General features: G+C 40.3%; 1 protein-coding gene across 1 annotated transcript in view; it reads right to left on the bottom strand.

The window, feature by feature from the left end:
* PDE6A (phosphodiesterase 6A) overlaps positions 1 to 21738 on the bottom strand; it is a 144083-nt gene that overhangs the window by 9215 nt on the left and 113130 nt on the right. Inside the window, exons 14-19 of the mRNA XM_077472697.1 lie at positions 19948 to 20057; positions 17504 to 17591; positions 16085 to 16185; positions 14880 to 14987; positions 3182 to 3245; positions 368 to 442 (exon numbers count right to left, since the gene is read on the bottom strand). Coding sequence (XP_077328823.1) covers positions 368 to 442; positions 3182 to 3245; positions 14880 to 14987; positions 16085 to 16185; positions 17504 to 17591; positions 19948 to 20057 — 546 coding nt within the window. The remainder of the gene's footprint in view (positions 1 to 367; positions 443 to 3181; positions 3246 to 14879; positions 14988 to 16084; positions 16186 to 17503; positions 17592 to 19947; positions 20058 to 21738) is intronic.

Here is a 21738-nt window from a genome sequence, read left to right as displayed (position 1 = left end):
TGAAACCTGTGACATGTTGGATTAATTTACCACTAACCCGTCTGATGTTTGCTGATTGATACTGATCCATAATTGTGCAGTAGCAGTGCAGTATTCATTTGCTTAACCTGTTCTCAGAGTTGAGGCAGAAGAACAGAGAACCCAATCTACCAAGCGGTTCCTGCGGGGGGCATCACTACAATTTTAAATGCATCTATGTGATACATACATTTTCTGTACTTTCTTTTTATACATGAAAGATTGCACTCTCTTTTAATAATTAAAAAAATATTTATCCTGTGCATATTTGCAAAAGCTTAGCTACATATTTGCTTTTTTTATCAATATCCTTGTTTTTTTGTCACAGTTCTTCATAAATTATACTTACAATTGGATTTTGCTGCAATACAGTCCTTTCCAAGTCACCTTGTTCCCAAAATTCAGCTGCAACCAACAATGCAACCTACAAAAGAAAATATTTTAATGAATTAAAGGGCAGTTCCAGCTAAACAGTTAAATGCATTGTTAAATTACATTTATATGAACTGTTTATTAATTAAATAATTCACAAAGCCTTATGCTCCACCCACTCCCATGTGCCTTATAGCTGCATAGCATCAGAAGGGTGACAACCATTTCTAGCAACCACAATTACTATGACATTGGGGGTTATTTAGTGCACTGCAAGTGCACTAGGAAGTGCAGTCACTGTAGATCTGAGGGGAAGATCTTAAATGAGGGGAAGCTCTGCTGATTTTATCATCCAATCATGCACAAGCAAAAATGTTGTTTTGTATTTTCCTTGCATGTCCCCCTTGGATCTATAGCGACTGCACTTCTAAGTGCACTTGTAGGGCAAAGTGGATTTGCCTTTAGTAAATCAACTCCATTGTCTATATGCTATTGACTCATCTCTGTCCTGCTCTTTCGACTGCTATCCTCATCTGGTAGACAAGTTATCTCTCCTTCTATACATCTCATTTATTATCTGTCTGTAAACCTGCCTAGAGTTGTTCTTCAATTAAATATACAGTGTACTTTTGTAAAGTAGTGTGCAGTATATATATATATATATATATATATATATATATACATTGAGGGTTATTTACGAAAGGGAAATCCACTTTGCACTACAAGTGCACTGCTGCAGTCACTGTAAATCCAAGGAGGACATGCAAGGAAAATAAAAAACAGCATTTTAGCTTGCACATGATTGGATGATAAAAACAGCAGAGCTTCCCCTCTTTTCAGATCTACCCTTCAGATTTACAGCAACTGCACTTCCAAATGCACTTGTAGTGAAAAGCGGATTTGCCTTTCGTAAATAACCCTCATTATCTCACAAAAGTGAGTACACCCCTCACATTTTTGTAAATATGTTAATATATCTTTACATGTGACAACACTGAAGAAATTACACTTTGCTACAATATAAATAAGTAAGTGTACAGCTCCGTTTGAGATGACCCACAGATGCTCAATAGGGTTTAGGTCTGGAGACATCCTTGGCCAGTCCATCACCTCAGCTTTTTTAGCAAGGCAGTGGTCCTCTTGGAGGTGTGTTTGGGGTCATATTGGAATACTGCCCCGCTGCCCAGTCTCCGAAGGGAGGGGGATTATGCTCTGCTTCAGTATGTCACAGTACATTTTGGCATTCATGGTTCCCTCAATGAACTGTGGCTCCCCAGTGCCGGCAGCACTCATGCAGCCCCAGACCATGACACTCCCACCACCATGCCTGACTGTAGGCAAGGCACACTTGTCTTTGTACTCTTCATCTGGTTGCTGCCACACATGCTTCACACCATCTGAACCAAATACGTTTATCTTGGTCTCATCAGACCACAGGACATGGTTCCAGTAATCAATGTCCTTAGTCTGCTTGTCTTCATCAAACTGTTTGCGGGCTTTCTTGTGCATCATCTTTAGAAGAGGCTTTCTTCTGGGACATCAGCCATGCAGACCAATTTGATGCAGTGTTTGCCATATGGTCTGAGCACTGACAGGCTGACCCCCCCCCTTCAACCTCTGCAGCAATGATGGCAGCATTCATACGTCTATTTCCCAAAGACAACCTCTGGATATGATGCTCAGCACGTGCACTCAGCTTCTTTGGTAGACCATGATGAGGCCTGTTCTGAGTGGAACTTGTCCTGTTAAACAGCTGTATGGTCTTGGCCACTGTGCTGCAGCTCAGTTTCAGGGTCTTGGCAATCTTCTTATAGCCTATGCCATCTCATGTAGAGCAACAATTCATTTTTCAGATCCTCAGAGAGTTCTTTGCCATGAGGTGCCATGTTGAACTCCCAGTGACCTTTTAACACTAATGAGTCACATGACACCGGGGAGGGAAAATGGATAATTGGTCCCAATTTGGACATTTTCCCTTAGGGGTGTACTCACATTAATGGCTGTGTGTTGAGTTATTTTGAGGGGACAGCAAATTTACACTGTTATACAAGCTGTACACTCACTACTTTACATTGTAGCAAAGTGTACTTTTTTCAATGTTGTCACATGAAAAGATATAATAAAATATTTAAAGAAATGCGAGGGGTGTACTCACTTTTGTGAGATACTGTATATATACAAATCTATTATGATGTTATGGAAAAATATCATCTCAGAATGTTCTTGACCTTGCAATGTTTCTCTCCCTGTGGACTCAGCATAATTAGTCTATGTCTTGGAAGTAATAATCACTCAGCATAAAAACTGCCCACTGTGGGAACACAATGGCCCTCTGACAGCTGGACCAAAGAGTTGCATTGTTAGTGAATCTAGTAACTGAACAAAACCTTGTGTATTGAATAAACAATAAATATTGTAGTCTAGCTTTGCATGACTGATAATTAAATACCAAATATACACGCACCTAAAAATATGTCAAATTGCCTTTACTTTTGCCTTACCATTTATTTAACTTTTTAGCAGGCAAAGGTGGAAATTGGAAAATTTGTATATTTTTCATTTTTATATACAATGAGAGAAATCTCTCAAAACTTGAGCAGCTGTGCGTAGCAACCAATCAGCATCTAACTTTAATTTTTAAAGTTTAACCGAACAAGCTAATGATAGAAGCTGATTGGTAGCCATGCACAGATTCTGTCTCCTCCAGTTTTGATGAATTCCTTGCACTATGCATATAGTCTGTCATATCTAAAACAGTTGTAGCCATTTTTTTTTTTTTTTAGATGTATACCTTGCTCTGTATTTCCCATGGCTTTGCAATGGCTGAGAGATCGCAGGCTGTCATCATCATTGCCCTACATAGAAAAAAATGGTTACATAATGTACTAATGAACATTAAGTTTGGCTTTTAGCTTTTAAATATATGGATGCATTAGAATTAAGCAAAGTTAAAAATAATTCAGAAGTATGGAGGCTTCATCCAAAAAGAGAGACAAAATTCTCCATTTAATGTAAAGTATAAGTGTAAGGCCCCATACACACTATCAGATTTTCTGCAGATTTTTGTCTTCAGATTTACCAAAACCAAGTAGTGCAAGGGCCTGCCTGATTGCATACACATTGGAACTCCTAACGTTTGACCTCATATTATATGGTTTTGGTAACTCTGAAGGAAAATATCAGCAGAAAATCTTATAGAGTGTATAGGGCTTAATAGTTACATATATTTTTTTTTTTTTTTTTTTTTTTTTTTTTTATTGCCACATCAGTGTTTCTATACCAGAGACTAGGTTCAGCTTATCGCTCACTCGTGTCTCATTCTCTGTTCCACATCATTGTAGCATATTTAGTTATATAAGTTTTAAGCTTAATATAGTCACCTAAGGATTTTATAACATTTAATTTAAGTACAAAAGTAGTAAAAAAAAAAAATCCCCTAGTATTTACGTGCTACACACATACCGGTGTCTATTATCCTGGTATCTCATATCTATTACAATTTTTTCTTTTTCCTTTTTCTTTTTTCCCTCCTTCCCTTTCTCTCCCTACTCCTCCCCCCCCCCCCCCCCTCCAATCCCAAATCTATTAAAAGACACACTAAGCAAAGAATGCCTAGTACAAATAAATGAAGGAACTATATAGGCTAAGAGACGCTTTTTACAATAATTTATAGGGGAATCCCCAATCTTCCCAATCCGGGACCCCATATCTTTTTAAATTTCTTGGCGTTACCCTGCTTAATAAAAAAAACCCTTTCATTGCCTATAGTTTTCCTTATATTATCCAACCATGTATCTGATAGTGGACTAGAGTATGCCTGCCAATTCTGGGCAATTAATTTCCTTGCCTGGAAAAGGCATCTAGTAACTGGTTCAAATATATTTTTAGGGATTTTATATCCCTCCGGTATAGCCAACAAACAAGTCCTCGCTGTTGCCTCCAATGTCAACCCGAATATTTCATTCACATGGTCTATAACTTGTGTCCAGTATCTGAACAGTTTCGGACACCTCCAAAACATATGAATGAAATCCCCAACCCGACCACATCTGGGGCACTGATCATTATCCCTCCATCCCATTTTAAACATTTTCCTAGGCGTGTAATATGCCTGGTGGAAAAAAAAAAGTTGAGAAGCTTTCTGTGCCGGAGAAATAGAGACCTTGGTTCCCTGTTCCATTATCCAGTCCCATTCCGGAATGGACAACGGACCCACATCTCTCTCCCATTTCCCTTTACTTTTAATCATACCGCTTCTGTCTAGTAGTTTATCTCCCAGCCTGTTATATAGGAATGAGATCAATCCTTTGAGCGTGTCTCTGGACATAATTTGAGATAGCACCGGGATCTCGATCAACTGTATCTCCTGTGATCTAAATTGAGCCTGGATTGCGTGTCTGACCTGAAAGTACTTATAAAGCGAGTGATTTGATAAAGAGAATTCAGACCTTAGATCCATAAATGATCTAATATCTGAGTCTTGGAGCATTTGCGCTAGTTTATCTAACCCTTGGTTTACCCACTCCTTACATTTTTCCACCTTAAATAACTCATTTAAATTTCTATTGTCCCATAGGGGGGCCAACACGGATACCTGTTGGTATCCTAACAAGGCCTTAGCTGTTTTCCAGATTTTAGCAATCTGGGTGATCGTTGGACAACGCATATTAAACGAGTTTGCTTCAAGCGCTTCCATAAGCGTGTTATGTGGGCACCCTAACATTAATAGCCTATAACAGGGATTGGCTTCGTTTTTTGTTATTGCTCCAGCTAAGTGTTGCAATTGGGCCGCTAGGTAGTAAAGTCTGGGATGTGGAATCGCCAACCCCCCTTCTTCCAGCGGCAGCTGCAAAGTTCGTAAACTAATCCTCGATGGACCCTTTTTCCATATACAGGATCTAAATAAAGCTTCTATTTTCTTGAACCACTTTTCCCCGATCCATAGAGGTGAGTTATGGAGGACATACAAGATTTGAGGAAGCCATACCATCTTGATCAGGTTGCAGCGGCCCGCCATTGAAAGGGGGAGGCGGCTCCAAATATCAGCCTTTTGTTTTAACTTTACTAAAAGCTGAGACCAGTGAGGCAGGAAGTTGAAGCACTTAAGAAAACAGTCAATATACAAGCGGATAAACTCGATGAGATGGAGAACAGAAATCGAAGAAATAATATCAGAGTACTAGGCCTTCCCGAACACTGCGAGGGGACTAATTTGATTGGTTTCCTTGAGGGGTGGTTCCGAGAACTTTTTGGGACCGCAACATTTACCCCGACATTTGCAATAGAACGGGCACACCGTACCCCGGTAAAAGCTCGCCAGGTGGGGGAGCGCCCTAGGCCCATAATGCTTAAGATCCTCAATTACCAGGATAAAGTGTCCTTATTACGAGAGGCTAGAATGAGGGGAGACACCAGATATAAAGGAGCTAGGGTCTCCTTGTACCCTGATTTCTCCCCTGACCTCCAGAAAAGAAGAGCCGAATTTATACCAGTCAAACGAGAAATGGTTAAATTTAAGCTAGATTATGCGCTCCTATATCCAGCGCGTTTAAGGGTGAAGGCATTAGGGAAAATGCTCTTTTTCAATACGCCAGGAGAGGCATCCCAATGGCTAGATGAAACAAAAAAGGATCTATAAGTGCACATTGCAGGGTAGTTGGGTGGATTTCAAAGGACTTAGGGTTATATATTTTGGGGGGGTAGGTAGAAATAAGGAGTGTATTAGTTGTAAATTTGCTATATTTTGTATATTGCACAATGTAGGTGGGGGCGGGGGTTGAGCAATAAGGATGGGTTGAGGGTAATTTTAGCATTTGTAGTGGGGGACAAGAGGTCCCCGTGAGTGGGGGTAGATTCTGGGTGAAAGCACCCAGTAGGATTGGTATGGGTGAGTGGTGGGAGTGTCGTGAGAAGGTCACAAATATACCCCCAGGGGGTAGCCCTATGGGGCGAGGGGGGGGGGGATGGGGGAGGGGGTTTGGTAAAAGGGGAGGAGGGAGAGACGGGATGGGAAGGTGGGGAAAGGGAAGAGTAATAAAAATAATACAAGGATACACAAATTTTGAGAAGCACTATTATGTAAAGTATAGGACACATACCTTTTATTTTGCTACCAAAATAATACAAGGATACATAAATTTTGAGAAGCACTATTATGTAGAGCATAGGACACATACCCTTTATTTTGCTACCAAAATAATACAAAGATACACAAATTTTGAGATGCACTATTATGTAAAATATAGGATACACATGTGTAAAACTAAGGGGAAAAAGGGAGAGAGAGAATTTTTTGGTATTATCATGTTTGTATATCTCTCACCATTTTCTTTTTCTCCTTCCCTTTGCGTTTCTTGGCCTAGACCACCTAATATGCGGGTTGTTGATTGGCAGGAAAGGGATAGGGAAGGGAATTTTTTTTTTTTTTTTTTTTTCTCTTCTTATTCATTATTCTTTATATGGTTTTTGAGAGTCCTGCCCAAATTGCAGATCGCTAAGTGGTGATGCAGGCGAAAAGAATTAAGATAGTATCATGGAATGTGCGGGGTCTGGGAGATCCGACCAAAAGAAAAGTGGTTTTGTCAGCTTTAGAGGGCAAAGGACCCGGAGTATTGTGTCTTCAGGAGACGCACTTAACAGGTGATACGATTCGGTGTCTGCAAGGTCGGAAATACCAGACCCAGTTCCATTCCGTATTTTCAACCTATGCAAGAGGGGTTAGCATTCTTGTTGATAGGGCGGTTCGGTTTCTTTGCCATAATAGTTGTATAGATGAAAAGGGTAGATATATTTTCTTATATTGCCAAATTGAAAATAATCCCTACGTGATAGCCAACATATATATCCCTCCTCCATTTAAATTAGAGGTTTTATATGAGTTATTATCTTTTGTAATAGATAAACCTGATATCCCTGTGATAGTAGTAGGGGATTTTAATGAAGTTTTGGATAAATCTATGGACAGGTTCCCAATCGTAAATACATCAATAGTGAAAGATTCCACGAGGCTAGCCCGCTTCCTAAGTGAGGCAGGTTTATACGATGCATGGCGCACTCGGTATCCGAGGGAGCGACAATACTCATGTTACTCAACCTCCTTCTCTACACTATCGAGACTCGATATGGCTTTGCTGAATAGTAGTGCGATGCCACGAGTGGATGAGATAGAATATGGTCCAAGAAGTATCTCGGACCACTCCCCCCTAATATTGACATTTTGCATTGGCAAGAAACAAGGTCCTAGCCAATGGAAAATCGACCCTGCTTGGCTGGAATTAATAAAAGACGCGGACCGGGTGACAACTGACTTAAAGGAGTTCATTAATATCAATGTAGGTACAGCGCCAGTAGGAGTTGTTTGGGATTCTTTAAAAGCCTTTTTAAGAGGTCTTTTTATTCAATCAACTGCTAGGAATAGGGCCGAATTGAAAAAACAGGAAGAGGAAGTTACTAAGGCGGTGCTAGAGACAGAAAGACAGTATACTGTAAACCCGAACCCTACTACCCAGAAGGCTTGGCTTGATAAACAGCAAGAATTCAAGACAATTACTAGGCGTAAGATAGAAAATAAATGTATATTGCAGAAACAAGCAAACTTTGGGGAGGGAGAGAGAGTGGGACGAATGCTGTCCCTGCTGATTAAAGCAAATACGGCCCCTCCAGCGATATTGGCGATTAGGACACCAGAGGGGGAGATTACGTCTGAAACATCCACTATTAATAATGTATTTTACCATTATTACAGTTCACTGTATAAGTCCCAAGGGGGGAGTGAAGGGGGAGCTATAGCTGCTTTTCTGGGGAATCTGAATATGCCAACAGTAACACTAGAGGATCTAGCAGTATTGGAGGCCCCGATTACTATTGAGGAACTCCAAAGTGCAGTGGCAGGGATGTCTAACTTAAAAGCACCAGGACCAGATGGTTTGCCAATCGAGGTCTACAAGAGATATGGAGGGGTCCTGCTGCCACAACTGCTGGAGACATTGAGACATTCCTTTGAGTGTGGAGCTCTGCCCTCTTCGATGTTGGAAGCCACAATAGTGGTTATTCCCAAAGAGGACAAAGACTCTATGGACCCGGCCTCATACCGCCCGATCTCGTTGTTGGGGTCGGACGTAAAAATTCTAGCGAAAGTGCTTGCAACACGCTTAAAAAGAAGTGTCCAAAAGCTCATTCATCCCGACCAGTCGGGTTTTATCCCGAATAGGTCTACTAGCGTTAACATACGTAGACTTTTTTTGAATACACAGGTTTTGGTGGACAATGGGGACTCCAGAGCAGTTTTGACCCTGGATGCAGCTAAAGCATTCGACAGTCTCGAATGGGTATACCTATTTAATGTGCTTATTAGATTTGGGTTTGGACCAAAATTTATTAAATGGATAAAATTGTTATATACGGATCCAAGAGCGAAAATTAAAATTAATAATGAGCTTTCTGAAACATTTCTGTTGGAACGAGGCACGAGGCAGGGGTGCCCCCTCTCCCCCTTATTGTTTGTTATGGCGGTGGAGCCGCTAGCTATAGCCATTAGGGCCAGTCCTGATATACAGGGATTTAGAAGAGGACAGGTAGAGGAAAAAATGGCATTGTTTGCCGATGATATTTTATTTTTCCTAGGGGATACTCAAGCCTCACTGAAAGTGGTAATGAAGATGATCAGAGAATTTGGTTATATATCAGGATTAACCATTAATTGGGATAAATCTGCTATATTACCACTGGAAAGTGGATATATTTGTGCTCCCCAGGACATCGGGAACTTGAAACAAGTCGAGAAGTTTAAATATCTGGGGGTGTGGATTACTAGGGATGTAAACTCTTATTTAGATGATAATCTATCCCCCCTTTTAATAGTTACATATATTGATTACTCATTGCAGACGTCTCAGTGCTCCCCCTAGAAATGCTTTCATGTGCTGGCAGATAGCACCACCTTTGTTCAGACATTTCCCAGAAACAGTATCTACTTCCTGGACTGAGATAAAGGCTCAGAGATAACACAATCATGTAAAACCTGTGTGGTAGTTGGCTGTATTCACACGTCTGATACAGACCAGCCCCTTGCTGTAGCCTCTGACCTTGTAACTTGCTACAAATACTGTATACATTGTTGAAGTTTCATCCTTTAGACCAGGCATATGCAATTAGCGGACCTCCAGCTGTTGCAAAACTACAAGTCCTATCATGCCTCTGCCTCTGGGTTTCATGCTTGTGACAGTCAGAGTCTTGCTATGCCTCATGGGACTTGTAGTTCTGCAGGAGCTGGAGGTCTGCTAATTGCATAACCCTGCCTTAGGGAAAGGAGAGTGAGAAATCCTTCCTCCTACCTGCAGCAGACCGAAGACATCATCTCTGACTAGGCACAGTTACTTGACTGGAGATCAAAGATTGCTTTTTTGTGATGAAGGTTTTTTTTTTTTTTTTTTTTAATACTGTTGACAGTATTACTCTTGCATACTTGCAAAGTTACTGAAATGTCCAACTTTGAAAATCTAAGCAATGAGTTGTCAACCCTGTTTTACATTGATGACGTAGCTGTGATCTCTGTAGGTTCTGCTGGAACCTCGGTGGCCCTAACTTTAAAAAAGGAAAGGAAAGATGTTTCACACAAAGAATGGAGCTGCCAGTTTTCGTTCAATTTATTTTCTGTGCATGCTGACATTGTTGTAAATAACTTATGGAAAATAAATAATAAATATGATAAATTGTAATAAGTATAATGTATATAGTTCACTTAAGATATATATATGTGTCTATTCTGTTTAAAAATACACGGTGTCACCCTGCTCTACACATGCTCAGTTTCTCTCAGTTGTAGAGGCTGATCTGCTGACAGCCTTGAAATGGAAACAAACCATTGTATTCTTTACTGCCAAGGAAACTGCTTCTGTTTGATCTGCATGGTGCTGCACATGTGATCAGTTATGGCACCTGCCATTTGATGGTTTGACAGCTGGATTGAGGACACAAGCAAATGTGACAGTTAGCAATCCCAGCATTCCAGGAATATAACTGTTTTTGAAACCATAAAATGAAGGGGTTTAGTTCCACTTTATGATTTACTGATGTTAAGGGGCTCTGGGTTTCAGCAACATGGCAGCCTCAAGCAAGAAGAAACAGGAGCAATGCTGGAGGAAATTTAAAGAACACACACATTTTGGTAGCATAATTATTTATGTGGAATGTATGTTCCTTGCTAAAGAACATTATTTTTTATCAAGTTGTTATGGGTAAATGCTCTTTAATGATTAAATCTAGCTGGTTTGTTAAGGACAAAATCCCCACTTTACCTCCAGTGTATATTGCTTGTATTTTATAAACGCTTAATCTCATCTTTGTTAAAAATTTTAAGGAGCAAAAGTCAAAAATAAATTGACATTGCAAAAGTTTGGCTATAATTCTACAGTCATATACAGTGCATTGCAAAAGTATTCACCCCCTTGGCATTTTTCGTGTTTTGTTGCCTCACAACCTGGAATTAAGTTGGATTGTTTGAGGATTTGCATCACTTTATTTACAGAACATGCCCACAACTTTGAAGATTTTTTTATTATTATTGTGAAGCAAACAACAAATAGGACAAAATAACAGAAAAAGTCAATGTGCATAACTATTCAAACCCCTCAATAGTCAATATTTTTTAAAGGCACCTTTTGTGGCTATCACAGCTTCAAGTCCCTTTGGATAAGTCTCTATGAGCTTGCCACATCTTACCACTGGGATTTTTGCCCATTCCTCCTTGCAAAATGTCTCCAGCTCCTTTAAGTTGGATGGTTTGCACTTATGAACAGCAATCTTTAAGTCTGACCACATATTTTCTATTGGATTGAGGTCTGGTATTTGGCTAGGCCGTTCCAACAACTTTACATGTTTCCTCTTAAACCACTCAAGTGTTGATTTTGGCAGTGTGTTTGAGATCATTGTCCCGCTGGAAGGTAAACCTCCATCCTAGCCTCAAATCACACACAGATATCCCTGTATTTAGCACCATCCATATTTCCCTCAACTCTGACCAGTTTCCCAGTCCCGACTGCTGTAAAACATCCCCACAGCATGATGCTGTCACCACCACATTTCACTGTGGGGGTGATGTTCTTTTGGTGATGTGATGTGTTGGGTTTGCGCCAGACATAGCGTTTTCTTTGATGGCGAAAAAGTTAAATTTTAGTCTCATCAGACCAGACCACCTTCCTCCATACATTTTGGGAGTCTCGCAAACTCAAAACGTGCCATTTTGTTTTTTGCTGAAAGTAATGGCTTTCTTCTGGCTACTCTTCCATAAAGCCCAACTCCATGGAGCGTAGAGTTTATTGTCATCCTATGTACAGATACTCCAGTCTCTGCTGTGGAACTCTGCATGGTATTGTTTGGTTAGTGGTGCCTCTTGCTTAGGTGTTGCAGCCTCTGGGGCCTTTCAAAAAGGTGTGTATATGTAATGACAGATCATGTGACACTTAGATTACACACAGGTGGACATCATTTCACTAATTACGTGACTTCTGAAGGTAACTGGTTGCACCAGAGCTTTTTTTATGAGCTTTATAACAAAGGGGGTAAATACATACGCACATGCCAATTATCAGTTTTTTATTTCTGAAAAATTGTTTTATGTATATATTTTTAAAATTTTACTTCACCATTTTTTTTTTAACAGAGATGTTTATTGTATATCAAATCAGAATTAGAATGTTATGACCATTAGAATTACATCCAAAGACACAAGGGAAATAGTGTGAAATTTGTAGCAGTCCAGGGATCTATTCCTAGCAACAGCTAGGGTTCTTCACCAGCATAGTCTTCCCACTTCCTATACACAAATCTATAGCCTACATCACTAAGAGGTGAGGTATTCATGGGGGGGGGGGGGGCGGCCTCAAGTGAGATGACTTCATTCCCATGTAATCCCCTGCTCAGGGTATCAGCGACTGCCTCCCAGTAAGGTTGGAGTTTGGGGCATGACCAGACCATGTGCCAGAATGAGCCCACCTCCTGTCTGCATCTGGGGCACAACGAATCCTGTTGAGGGTATATATGGGCTAGTCTCTGTGGGGTGTAGATATTTGACTTGCATAAATCTATCTTTCACTGATATCATTGATTGGATAAAAGTGGAGACACATTCCTTCCATTCCTCGTCATCGAGTCTTTATATCTGTCTTCCATTTTTCCAGAGATTGGATCGGTTTAATATCATGGGCTACAGTCAAATAGAGGTATAGAGAGGAGAGGGGCTTCCCCATTGTACTGGAAATTAAGAGATGCTCCACAGAGTCTGACTCCAAAGTTATTGTTTATGGGAATTGAGTCCCAAAAGCGTGTTTCAATTGCCAGTATCTAAATTCCCATGAGTTAGGTATCAAGTACAAGGCTTTCAATTCCTGAAATGTCATAAGCTTACCTTCCTTAGTGATATGTTTTAAATTTGTGATCCCTTTCCTTACCCATATTGCATGGTCTGGTAAAGTATTTAGATGGGGAAACATTGGATTCCCCTATAAGGGCATATAAGAGGATATGTGAAAGGGTTTTCTGTATACTGCTCTAGCATCCTGCCAGGCCCTTATCATGGTATTTATAGGGATAGTTCGGCCTGTCTCCCCCGAAATGCAAGGTTGCTCAATGCAGCGTATGACCCCAGGATGGCCACTACCAATGTAACCTCTGGGTTCTTCCTAGGCTGGGAGAACCACCAATGAACAGTGACAAGGATGGCCTCCCAATAGTAAATTTTGAAGTTTTGGAGTGCCAGACCTCCTCCCAAAAGGGGGAGATACAGTATTCATTTTGCCACCCTGGGGGGTTTTCTGGCCCAGACGAAGGACACTAGCAACCCCTCTGTCAGGGGGAGTGCTGTACATTTGGTGGTGACCTGTGACATTAGAGGCTGTATGTTATGGCCCATGTAGTCTGACCCATGTATGTTATGGCCCATGTAGTCTCCTATCTCACCAGTGATCTTAATCCCTAAATATTTAAAATCTTCCACCCGTTTAAGCTGTGTGTGAGTGTCGGGTCTAGTGGAAGAGTGGTGCGGGTCCTCATCGTCACTGAGTTGAACGACTTGCATAGCTTTTGTGTCTCGACAGAATAATCCAGAAAGATCATCAATTTGGTGTTTTGGAATCTCAGTTCACCCAGCAGCCTTGGTGGTCAGGCTTAGGCGGGACGCTGTGGGCCCTCTCCATGTTGTAGTGGAGGGAGGAGTGGGCATCAGGAAGGAGAGTGCCCAGCATGCCCTCCACAAAGCCAGTCAGATCCCCCCTCAGCTCCCTCAGGCAGACTAATTATGCAAAGGTTGTTCTGTCTATTCCTATTTTCAGCATTTTCCACCCTTGTATTCAAGGGCCTTTACCTTGATCTGGAGAGTGCAGAGAGCCGCCAATTGTTCCAAGACTTCGTCCTCTGTCTGTTACTCTGGAGCAAAGTTTGTTCATATCCTGGCATATGAGGCCTACATTCAGTTGTACTGCCTCTATCTTGGCAGTAAGGGTTGACTGGCATGTCACAATTGCTGCCATCACCGTTAGCCAGGGCAGCCTGGAGTCAGCCAACTCCATAGTGTGAGTCTGTGAGGCCACGTGGGAGCAGCGCCTGGATCATGTATACACGTGCACGCAGGGAGATGGCGGTGGATCCTCTGTGATCGGGGGAAATTTAAGTCTTTTCCCCTTACCAGACTGTGCATCCGAGGATCCGCGTTTCATCCAGGTGTTGTCAGGGGTGAAATCAAGGGATTATCTCTTGTGGATGCGGATATTTTCAATAAATTCAGCGGAGCTCGTGGAGGAATAAGCTGCTCACATCGCCATCTTGGACACGCCCCTCTTATTTCACCAACTTAGACTATTGTGTTTTGATCCATCACATATAATTCAGATAAAAAAAAACATTGAACTAAAGGTTGTTATGTAACAAAAAAGGTAAAAAAGAAAGGGGTGAATATTTTTGCAAGGCATTGTATATTTGCAAATGTTTTTCCATCTCAGTAGTAGATACATTAAATTCCATTTTATGATACAGGAACAAAGATAATGCACATCAATAGTTTAATCTCTCACATCAGATTTTGACATTTGAGACCTGTTAGTTGGATGTTGATATTGTGCGGTATGAGAGGTTGTGGAAAGGATTGGGCTCTGTTAAGCTCTGATTGGGAAGTTTGTATCTTTATGGGTATGGAAGGTATGGAATAAAAGCCAGTCTTGAGTTTGAATATCGGATTATATTGGGGGGGGGCGACCAATGGGTTGTCTAAGAGGGGAGAGGGGGGTAAGTATATGACTTCAGGGAAAAATTAACTAGGATGAGGACTAAATAAAGAGAAAAGGGGGGGGGGGAATTGAGAAAAGGTTTAGGGAGGTAGAGCATCAAAAAGTTTAGCACAGGAAGGGGATAAGTAAAGAGTGGAAAAAGATCCCAAAGGAGAGGGGGAATATGGTGAATTTCCATAAATTTGTAAATATATATCTCTCTTTTATACATACATGACTATTTCTTTGCGGGTCTGTTCCAACATCATATACTCCGTCCATGTTTTCTCATTTTCATATGTTTTAGACTGGTCCACTATTTTTTGGAACATAGCCCTCTTCCTGTGTGAAAGGATAAAGGTGTGTCAGTTTCAACTGATATGTGACAAGAGCATATGTTATTATTTGATTTAATGTGCGGTTAATGTTAATGCTCAGATTGTGTATTATTGCTTATACTTTCAGAGCTTGCCAAAAGGTGTTGTCTATGGGAAAATAGTAGTGACTGGATGCTAATGTGTAGTTTTGTACCTTTATCCACCAATGTGACTTTTGTAAAACACAATGCCACGGAAAAATTAACCCAAATGTGGGCATACTTAAGGAAAAACGTGATACCAGTAATGAAAACCATTCCTTATGGACTTTTTCATGACAAGGCTTGCCATTCTTATCTGCCTCCATTTTGGAGATTAAACCCTCAACCAATATCCCCCGACCCCCCCCCCCCCCACCACCACCTCCTATTGTTTCATTAAAATATGTCCCCAAAAGAATTATAGACATCGCCCAAATTGTCCTCTCAGCTCCTCTGAGGACCTCCTGCTCTCTAGCTCCCTTGTTACCTCCTCTCATGCTCGTCTTCAGGACTTCTTCAGAGCCTCTCCCATTCCTTTGGAATTGCCTATCCGAACAGCCCCTAACCTATCCACCTTTAGGAGATCCCTGAAAACTCACTTATTCAGGGAAGCCTATCCCACACCCACCTAACAACCCCATCAAATCATTCCCTGCATCTATTATCTTTTGTACCACCACCCCTCCCTTTAGAATGTAAACTCTATGAGCAGAGCCCTCCTGTCCCTTCTGTATTGAACTCTACTGTAATTGTGCTGTCTCCCCTCTACATTGTAAAGCGATGCGTAAACTGTTGGCGCTATATAAATCGTGAATAATAATAGACATCAGTAAAGACCCAACAGAATTTTTAATCCTACTTAAAACTACCAAAACTGTTTGGCTGAAGTATAATTTTAACATCTATGCATTTCAGATTTAAGCTGCGAAGTACAGAAACAGTAACTCCCTAATACATCAAGAATATTATGAGCTCTTAGTTCTAATAAAATTTGCTATCTATGAGATTCATAGAAGTAGCCTTTTAACAAATGTAATTGTTTGTCCAATCTTAGAGTTTTATTTTACAGGGATTAACTTACTTGAAGTACAAAGCCAGATCCGTGGCAATGATTGCAATATCCATCATATGAATAGCATGATCATACTGTCTCCTGTTCAGGTTCTGGTAGATGTTTATTTGCTGTGAACAACAGAACATGTTAAACAAAATCATCCAATGTATAAAAATATCAATCTCTATTATTGGTACATTTCCCAACCATTAAAAGTAGATAAAAAAGGGCTTATTAAACTTGGCCTGGTCAGACAAAACCCCCCACACACTTTAACATATACCCACTTTCAACAAATGCCAACCTTCTCTGGACCTGGATATAAAAGCAACCCTTGTACAATCTGCAGTGATGAGAAGTATAACATATTTTTCTGCATAACCCTACATGCATTTCTCTATGTTATCATTAATTTATATGGGATCCAAATTGAGCACTTATGCAGTAATATGCATACAGGATTCACATGGGCTAAGATATAAATTGGTCTGATTAACTTGTATTCTAAATCTCTGAAGTTTCCCTAAGGTAGCTGACTGTGGTATAGTTTTGGAAACTGTAAAATGCAGCCTCATTTTCCATTCTCACGCATAATCATTATAGATGAGCCTAATGATTTAGCTAAAATTTTGCTGCAGATTTACTGATTTCATCTTCACCAAACTTTTATTAAAATTAGACTAAAAATTCATCACGAGGATCACTTAGGTAAAATGTGCTTAAAAATGGTTTTGTTAGAAAGCAAAGCCATGTGAACACCATGCCAACACTCATCTTGATCAATAGTTTTGATGACAAGCAATGCTAACACGAGCCCTTATTCTAATGCTAACCATATTGTTAACCTAAATCTATGTTAATAAACAGTCAGGAGAACATAATGTCAGTGCTGGCATGAACTAGGGTTATACAGTAGTTAGGTTTTGGATTAAAGTTAAGGCTCCTTTGTTCCTCAATAATCAATGTCATGCTCCAAGATACAAAGGAGCTGTTTTTGGTGAAAGGACTTGTCTATGATAAAAGTTGAAAGAAGATTTTCTAACCTTCGGAAACCTAGCCTTTGCACCCTTTAAAACCAACATAAGTATTTTCTTCAGCCTTCCTTATTTACTCTAATACAACTTTTCAAAAGTGTCCTGTTTTTTGTGCCGAGATTTTGTCAAATTGCAAATTATGCCCACCTTACATCTCTTAACACCTTCATTGCCATATTCCTCCCTTCATTCCAAGTCACCTGAATGCTAAGTAAAAGTTGGCTCTGCCTTTAACAGAATTTAGACAGCTGTTTTCTTGTGTTCTTATGTTCCCTTTTCTTTCCATATTGTATTATTATAAGCCTCATATTGTCTCTAGTATTCCCTTCTTTAATACAGATTTAATTGTTGTGCTTACATATTGATAGCACACATGCTATCAGCATTTTTGCATCAGAAAGTTCTGTTATACCTCATCTTTGAGCAATGTTTTGCTGAACTCCAAATGGTGCCGTTCTAAGATAGATGACCCGTGGAGCTTTGCCAAGGGGTGTCCGGATCTATATGGAAAGAAAGTATCAAAAGAAGCAGCATCAGAAGCCATTGGAAAAAATGGACATCCTATTAAACAGTTCAATACTGCACGCTGAAAGTATCCAAAAAAAAGAGGCATAACTACATTCCCTGTGCTAATTCTCTATTACCTTTTAGGAACAATTCTTGGTATAATTGTTTCACACAAACAACTGAATCTTATAATAAATTGTTTGGCAATTTTTAAAGTAGTCTATATGTGCAGTCTATACAAATGGCAATTTTTAGCAAATGATTATCATACAGAAAAATGTGTTGGTAAAATCTCTTCAGAATTAATATCCAATAGATTCCCTTTTATGCACAAAACCACAACCTTTCATTGTATACTGCATTCATTTATTACCCTAAATTGGATCCAACCAGTATTTTAAGATGGACAGATTTTTCACTTCCTATCAGTCTTGATGACATCAGTCTGTCCACAATCAACCAAGTTAGGTATAGTATTATTAATCATAGTATTGTTTTGGTTTCCTAGTTAAAATACAGTATTTCTAAAGGCCCTTTTCATTCCATATAGAGTAGGAGAAGACAAAAACCCCTATCAGCTTTCTTGTTGTCGTATGTGTCTCAATAACCACTTCAGCCCCAGAAGGTTTTACTCCCTTAATGACCAGACCATTTTTAGCGATATGGTAATGCTCCACTTTAACTGACAATTGCGCGGTCATGCAGCACTGTACCAAAACAAAATTGATGTCCTTTTTTTCTCACAAATAGAGCTTTTTTTTGGTGCTATTTGGTCACCTCTGCAATGTTTATTTTTTGCGCTATAAACAAAAAAAAATGTAAATTTAGAAAAAAAAAAACTATATTTTTTACTTTACTTGCTATAAAACCTATACAATAATTTTTTTTTTTTTTAAATCTAATTTCTCCCTCAATTTAGGTCAATATGTATTCTGCTACATATTTTTGATAAAAAAATCCCAATAAGCTTATATTGATTGGTTTGTGCAAAAGTTATAGCGTCTACAAAATAAGGGATATATTTATGCCTTTTTTTTTATTGTAATGGCGGTGATCAGCAATTTTTAGAGGGACTGTGACATTGCGGCAGACAGATCGGACACCTAGCTGACACTTTTTTGGGAACCAGTGACATTATTACAGTGATCAGTGCTAAAAATATGCATTGACACTGCATAAATGACTCTGGCTGGGGTTAACATCAGGGGCAAACAAAGGGTTAACTATGTTCCCTCAGTGTGTTTCTAATTGGGTGGGGGGGAAGGGTTCACTGCATGGACACTCTGATCTATGTTCCCAATTAGCAGGAACACTAGAACAGAGTGTCCATGCCTGACAACACAGCAGTCTGCTTGTTTACATTGGCAGACTGCCGTTCTGTCTCTGCGGAGATCAGTTGTGGTTGGCCGGTGGACATCGTGTCTACCGGGCCCGCTGATTGGCTCCTCCTGTGACCAATCAGCACATGATTGCGGCTCCGGTGGCACACATGCCCCCCCCCCTAATAGTGCTGCCTTTGCCACAGAATATGTACGGCAGGCGGTCGGGAAGTGGTTAAGGAGATTTTTCTTTTCTTCCTGTCCTGTAGAATCAAAAGAAATTGAGAAGATGTCTTTCATTGTGAGGGATATTGCTTCTTAGACAGTGGTCATGGGTACAAGCATCCCTGTTGGAAGATGTCCACTCTATTCCTGTGCTAGTGGTGACCCTCAGACAATTTTGGATTTAGTATCACTTTCCTTCCCGGTGATATTGGAGATCGGGACAATTAGAGAGAGTGAACTTCCCTAATGAGGACATAGTCAGCAATAAGGACCTTCACCACTCTATCCAAATCTAATCTCAGTTGTGTTTCTAAGTCACTGCCAGGAACTGTTAGACCTATGCCCCTCTTCTCCTCATAAGGTTCCCTCCGCATAATCCTAGGGAAGTTGTGACTAGGCCCGGTGAGTTTCTTCTTATATTTTTTATAGACAATACCGGATATCTGAAGCTTGGTGACAGAGGTGATATCGGTGTTAACCATATAGTCAAGGGAATGATATCATATTGTGAAAAGGTAGGGCATGGAAGCCTATGACTTTTTATAAGCCAGTAGGTGCTAAAAAAAACGCCACGTTCCACCCACAGCTAAGTAATGACATTATTAGGGAGAATTATTATTTATAATCTCACTAGTATGGATATACCTTCTACTGGGTTTGCATGAGGTTATCTCATTTGGATTGTACTAACATTTTTTTTCTCTGAAATCACATATTTTTTAAAGCTATATTCAGTAAGACTATAATTTAAGAAGACTGGGCAAACATTGCATCGAATAAATAAATGTTGTACAACAGAACTTACTTCATTTGGTACAGGTTATTTGTACCCCTGTGGTCAATATCATGGCAGAATGCAGCTGTCACCATTGCCATGGCTTCAAGGTCCGTATAATAACGCTTTAACTTTCCTGTCTAAAAAGAAAAAGAACATCTAGTTATCCCAGTGTATATAGACTGTTAGCTGAAAGCCAGCGAACAGTTTAAACTAGGAGATACGAGTGTTTATCAGAGACAGTCGATAATGATACCGCTGTTCTGTGGCTAATTGGCCCTCAATGATTTGAGAGGAAGTTCACTGCTGATATTATGCTGACTGAATGCTGAAACTGCAAGTTACATCCTCAGAAACAATTGCACAGGTCTAAACACATTGCATTTGACTTTTAAACACATGACATTGGAGCTGACTCAGTGAGTGCAGTCTTTCTGACATAATTGACCCCTGCAGATTAGTAAGGTATCTTGGCCTTGTTATCGGATCGATGCAATGCATTCTTGAAAAGTACATCATTCTAATATCTGTAAAATTTTAATTAAACAAAACTCCTCACAGTCCTAGGCTATTCAAATATACAATAAAAAAGTGCATAAGCTTTAGTTAAAGACATACATGCAAAAACAAATTATTACATTCCGATTTATGGACAGCTCCTAAAAAACTTAAAGTGTAGGAAAACCCAACAATGATCTTTACATAGTTTTGGTCTGTTAAACACTGTATACCATTGAAAATGTTTTGTTGTATCTATTTAATAAGGACAAAAATATACCTCTTGATCTTGTTTCTAAAGGCAAAATGTTTTGTTTCCATAATGCATTCCCTGTTTTAAGATAAAAAACATTTTACAGCTTGATGTCCTCCCTCCACTTACCTAAATACCTACCCGAGTCCTCAATCTAGCCAGTGCTGTCCACAGCTGGATCTCTTTTTCCTCTCTTCCTCTTCACATAGGGACTCAGGCAGCAACAGGAGCCATTGGCAATCCATTGTTGTGAAGAGGAAGCAGGGGGTGCAGCCAAGCAGTGTTATGCGTGTCTATGAAGCCATGCTCCATAGACACACACATCTCCAGAGTGAGCACAAATATGTGCCCCCATAGCAAGCGACATGCTATGGGACACATGGAAAAGAGGAGGAAAGATCACTGATGAGGGGAGCCAGAAGAGGAGGATTGGGGCCACCCCGTGCTATACCATGTCACAGAGCAGGTGAGTATAACATGTTTATTATTTTAATAAAATAAATGCCTTTAGTAACACTTTAAGAGCTGTCCCGTGTCTTGTACACACTTCTTGTTCTTACCTTTGGTTTACATGTCAGTTACTTTATGTTGTGTACAATTGGATAAAGTATTAATTTGAGTAGTTTGGCAAAGGCAACTGGGAGGCCTGACAACACTCTGTCCACAAAAATGGTGTGTGTTGTCAGCCCACAAATAAGCCTAAGGCCCTTTTCACACGGATGGGCCATTGAGGTCCACCTGTCCGTTTTTTAGGCAGACCTGAACGGACGCTTCATATACCTCTATGGAGCAACGGATGTCAGCTGACATGTCTGCTGACATCTGACCCGCTCCGATCCACCAAAGTGTGACGGAGGAAAACCCTATTTTTACATCTGTCTGCAGATGGGATGAAAACAGACTCTACGGTCCATCTTCATCCAATCCCCCATAGAGGAGAGTGGCGCTCTGACACACTGTGCAGAGACCGACCTGTCATCTGCCTGCTCAACGGGGCTCGACGGACCGATCCCCCGCTAAGCAAAGCGGAGCCCGTACATGGACACATCCGTGTGAAAGGACACTTAAGA

The sequence above is a fragment of the Lithobates pipiens genome, unplaced genomic scaffold (genome assembly GCF_037356315.1).
Source record: "Lithobates pipiens isolate NorthernLeopardFrog02 unplaced genomic scaffold, aLitPip1_a1.2 Scaffold_8, whole genome shotgun sequence".
NCBI lineage: Eukaryota > Metazoa > Chordata > Amphibia > Anura > Ranidae > Lithobates > Lithobates pipiens.
This window is presented reverse-complemented; position numbering and strand designations above follow the sequence as displayed.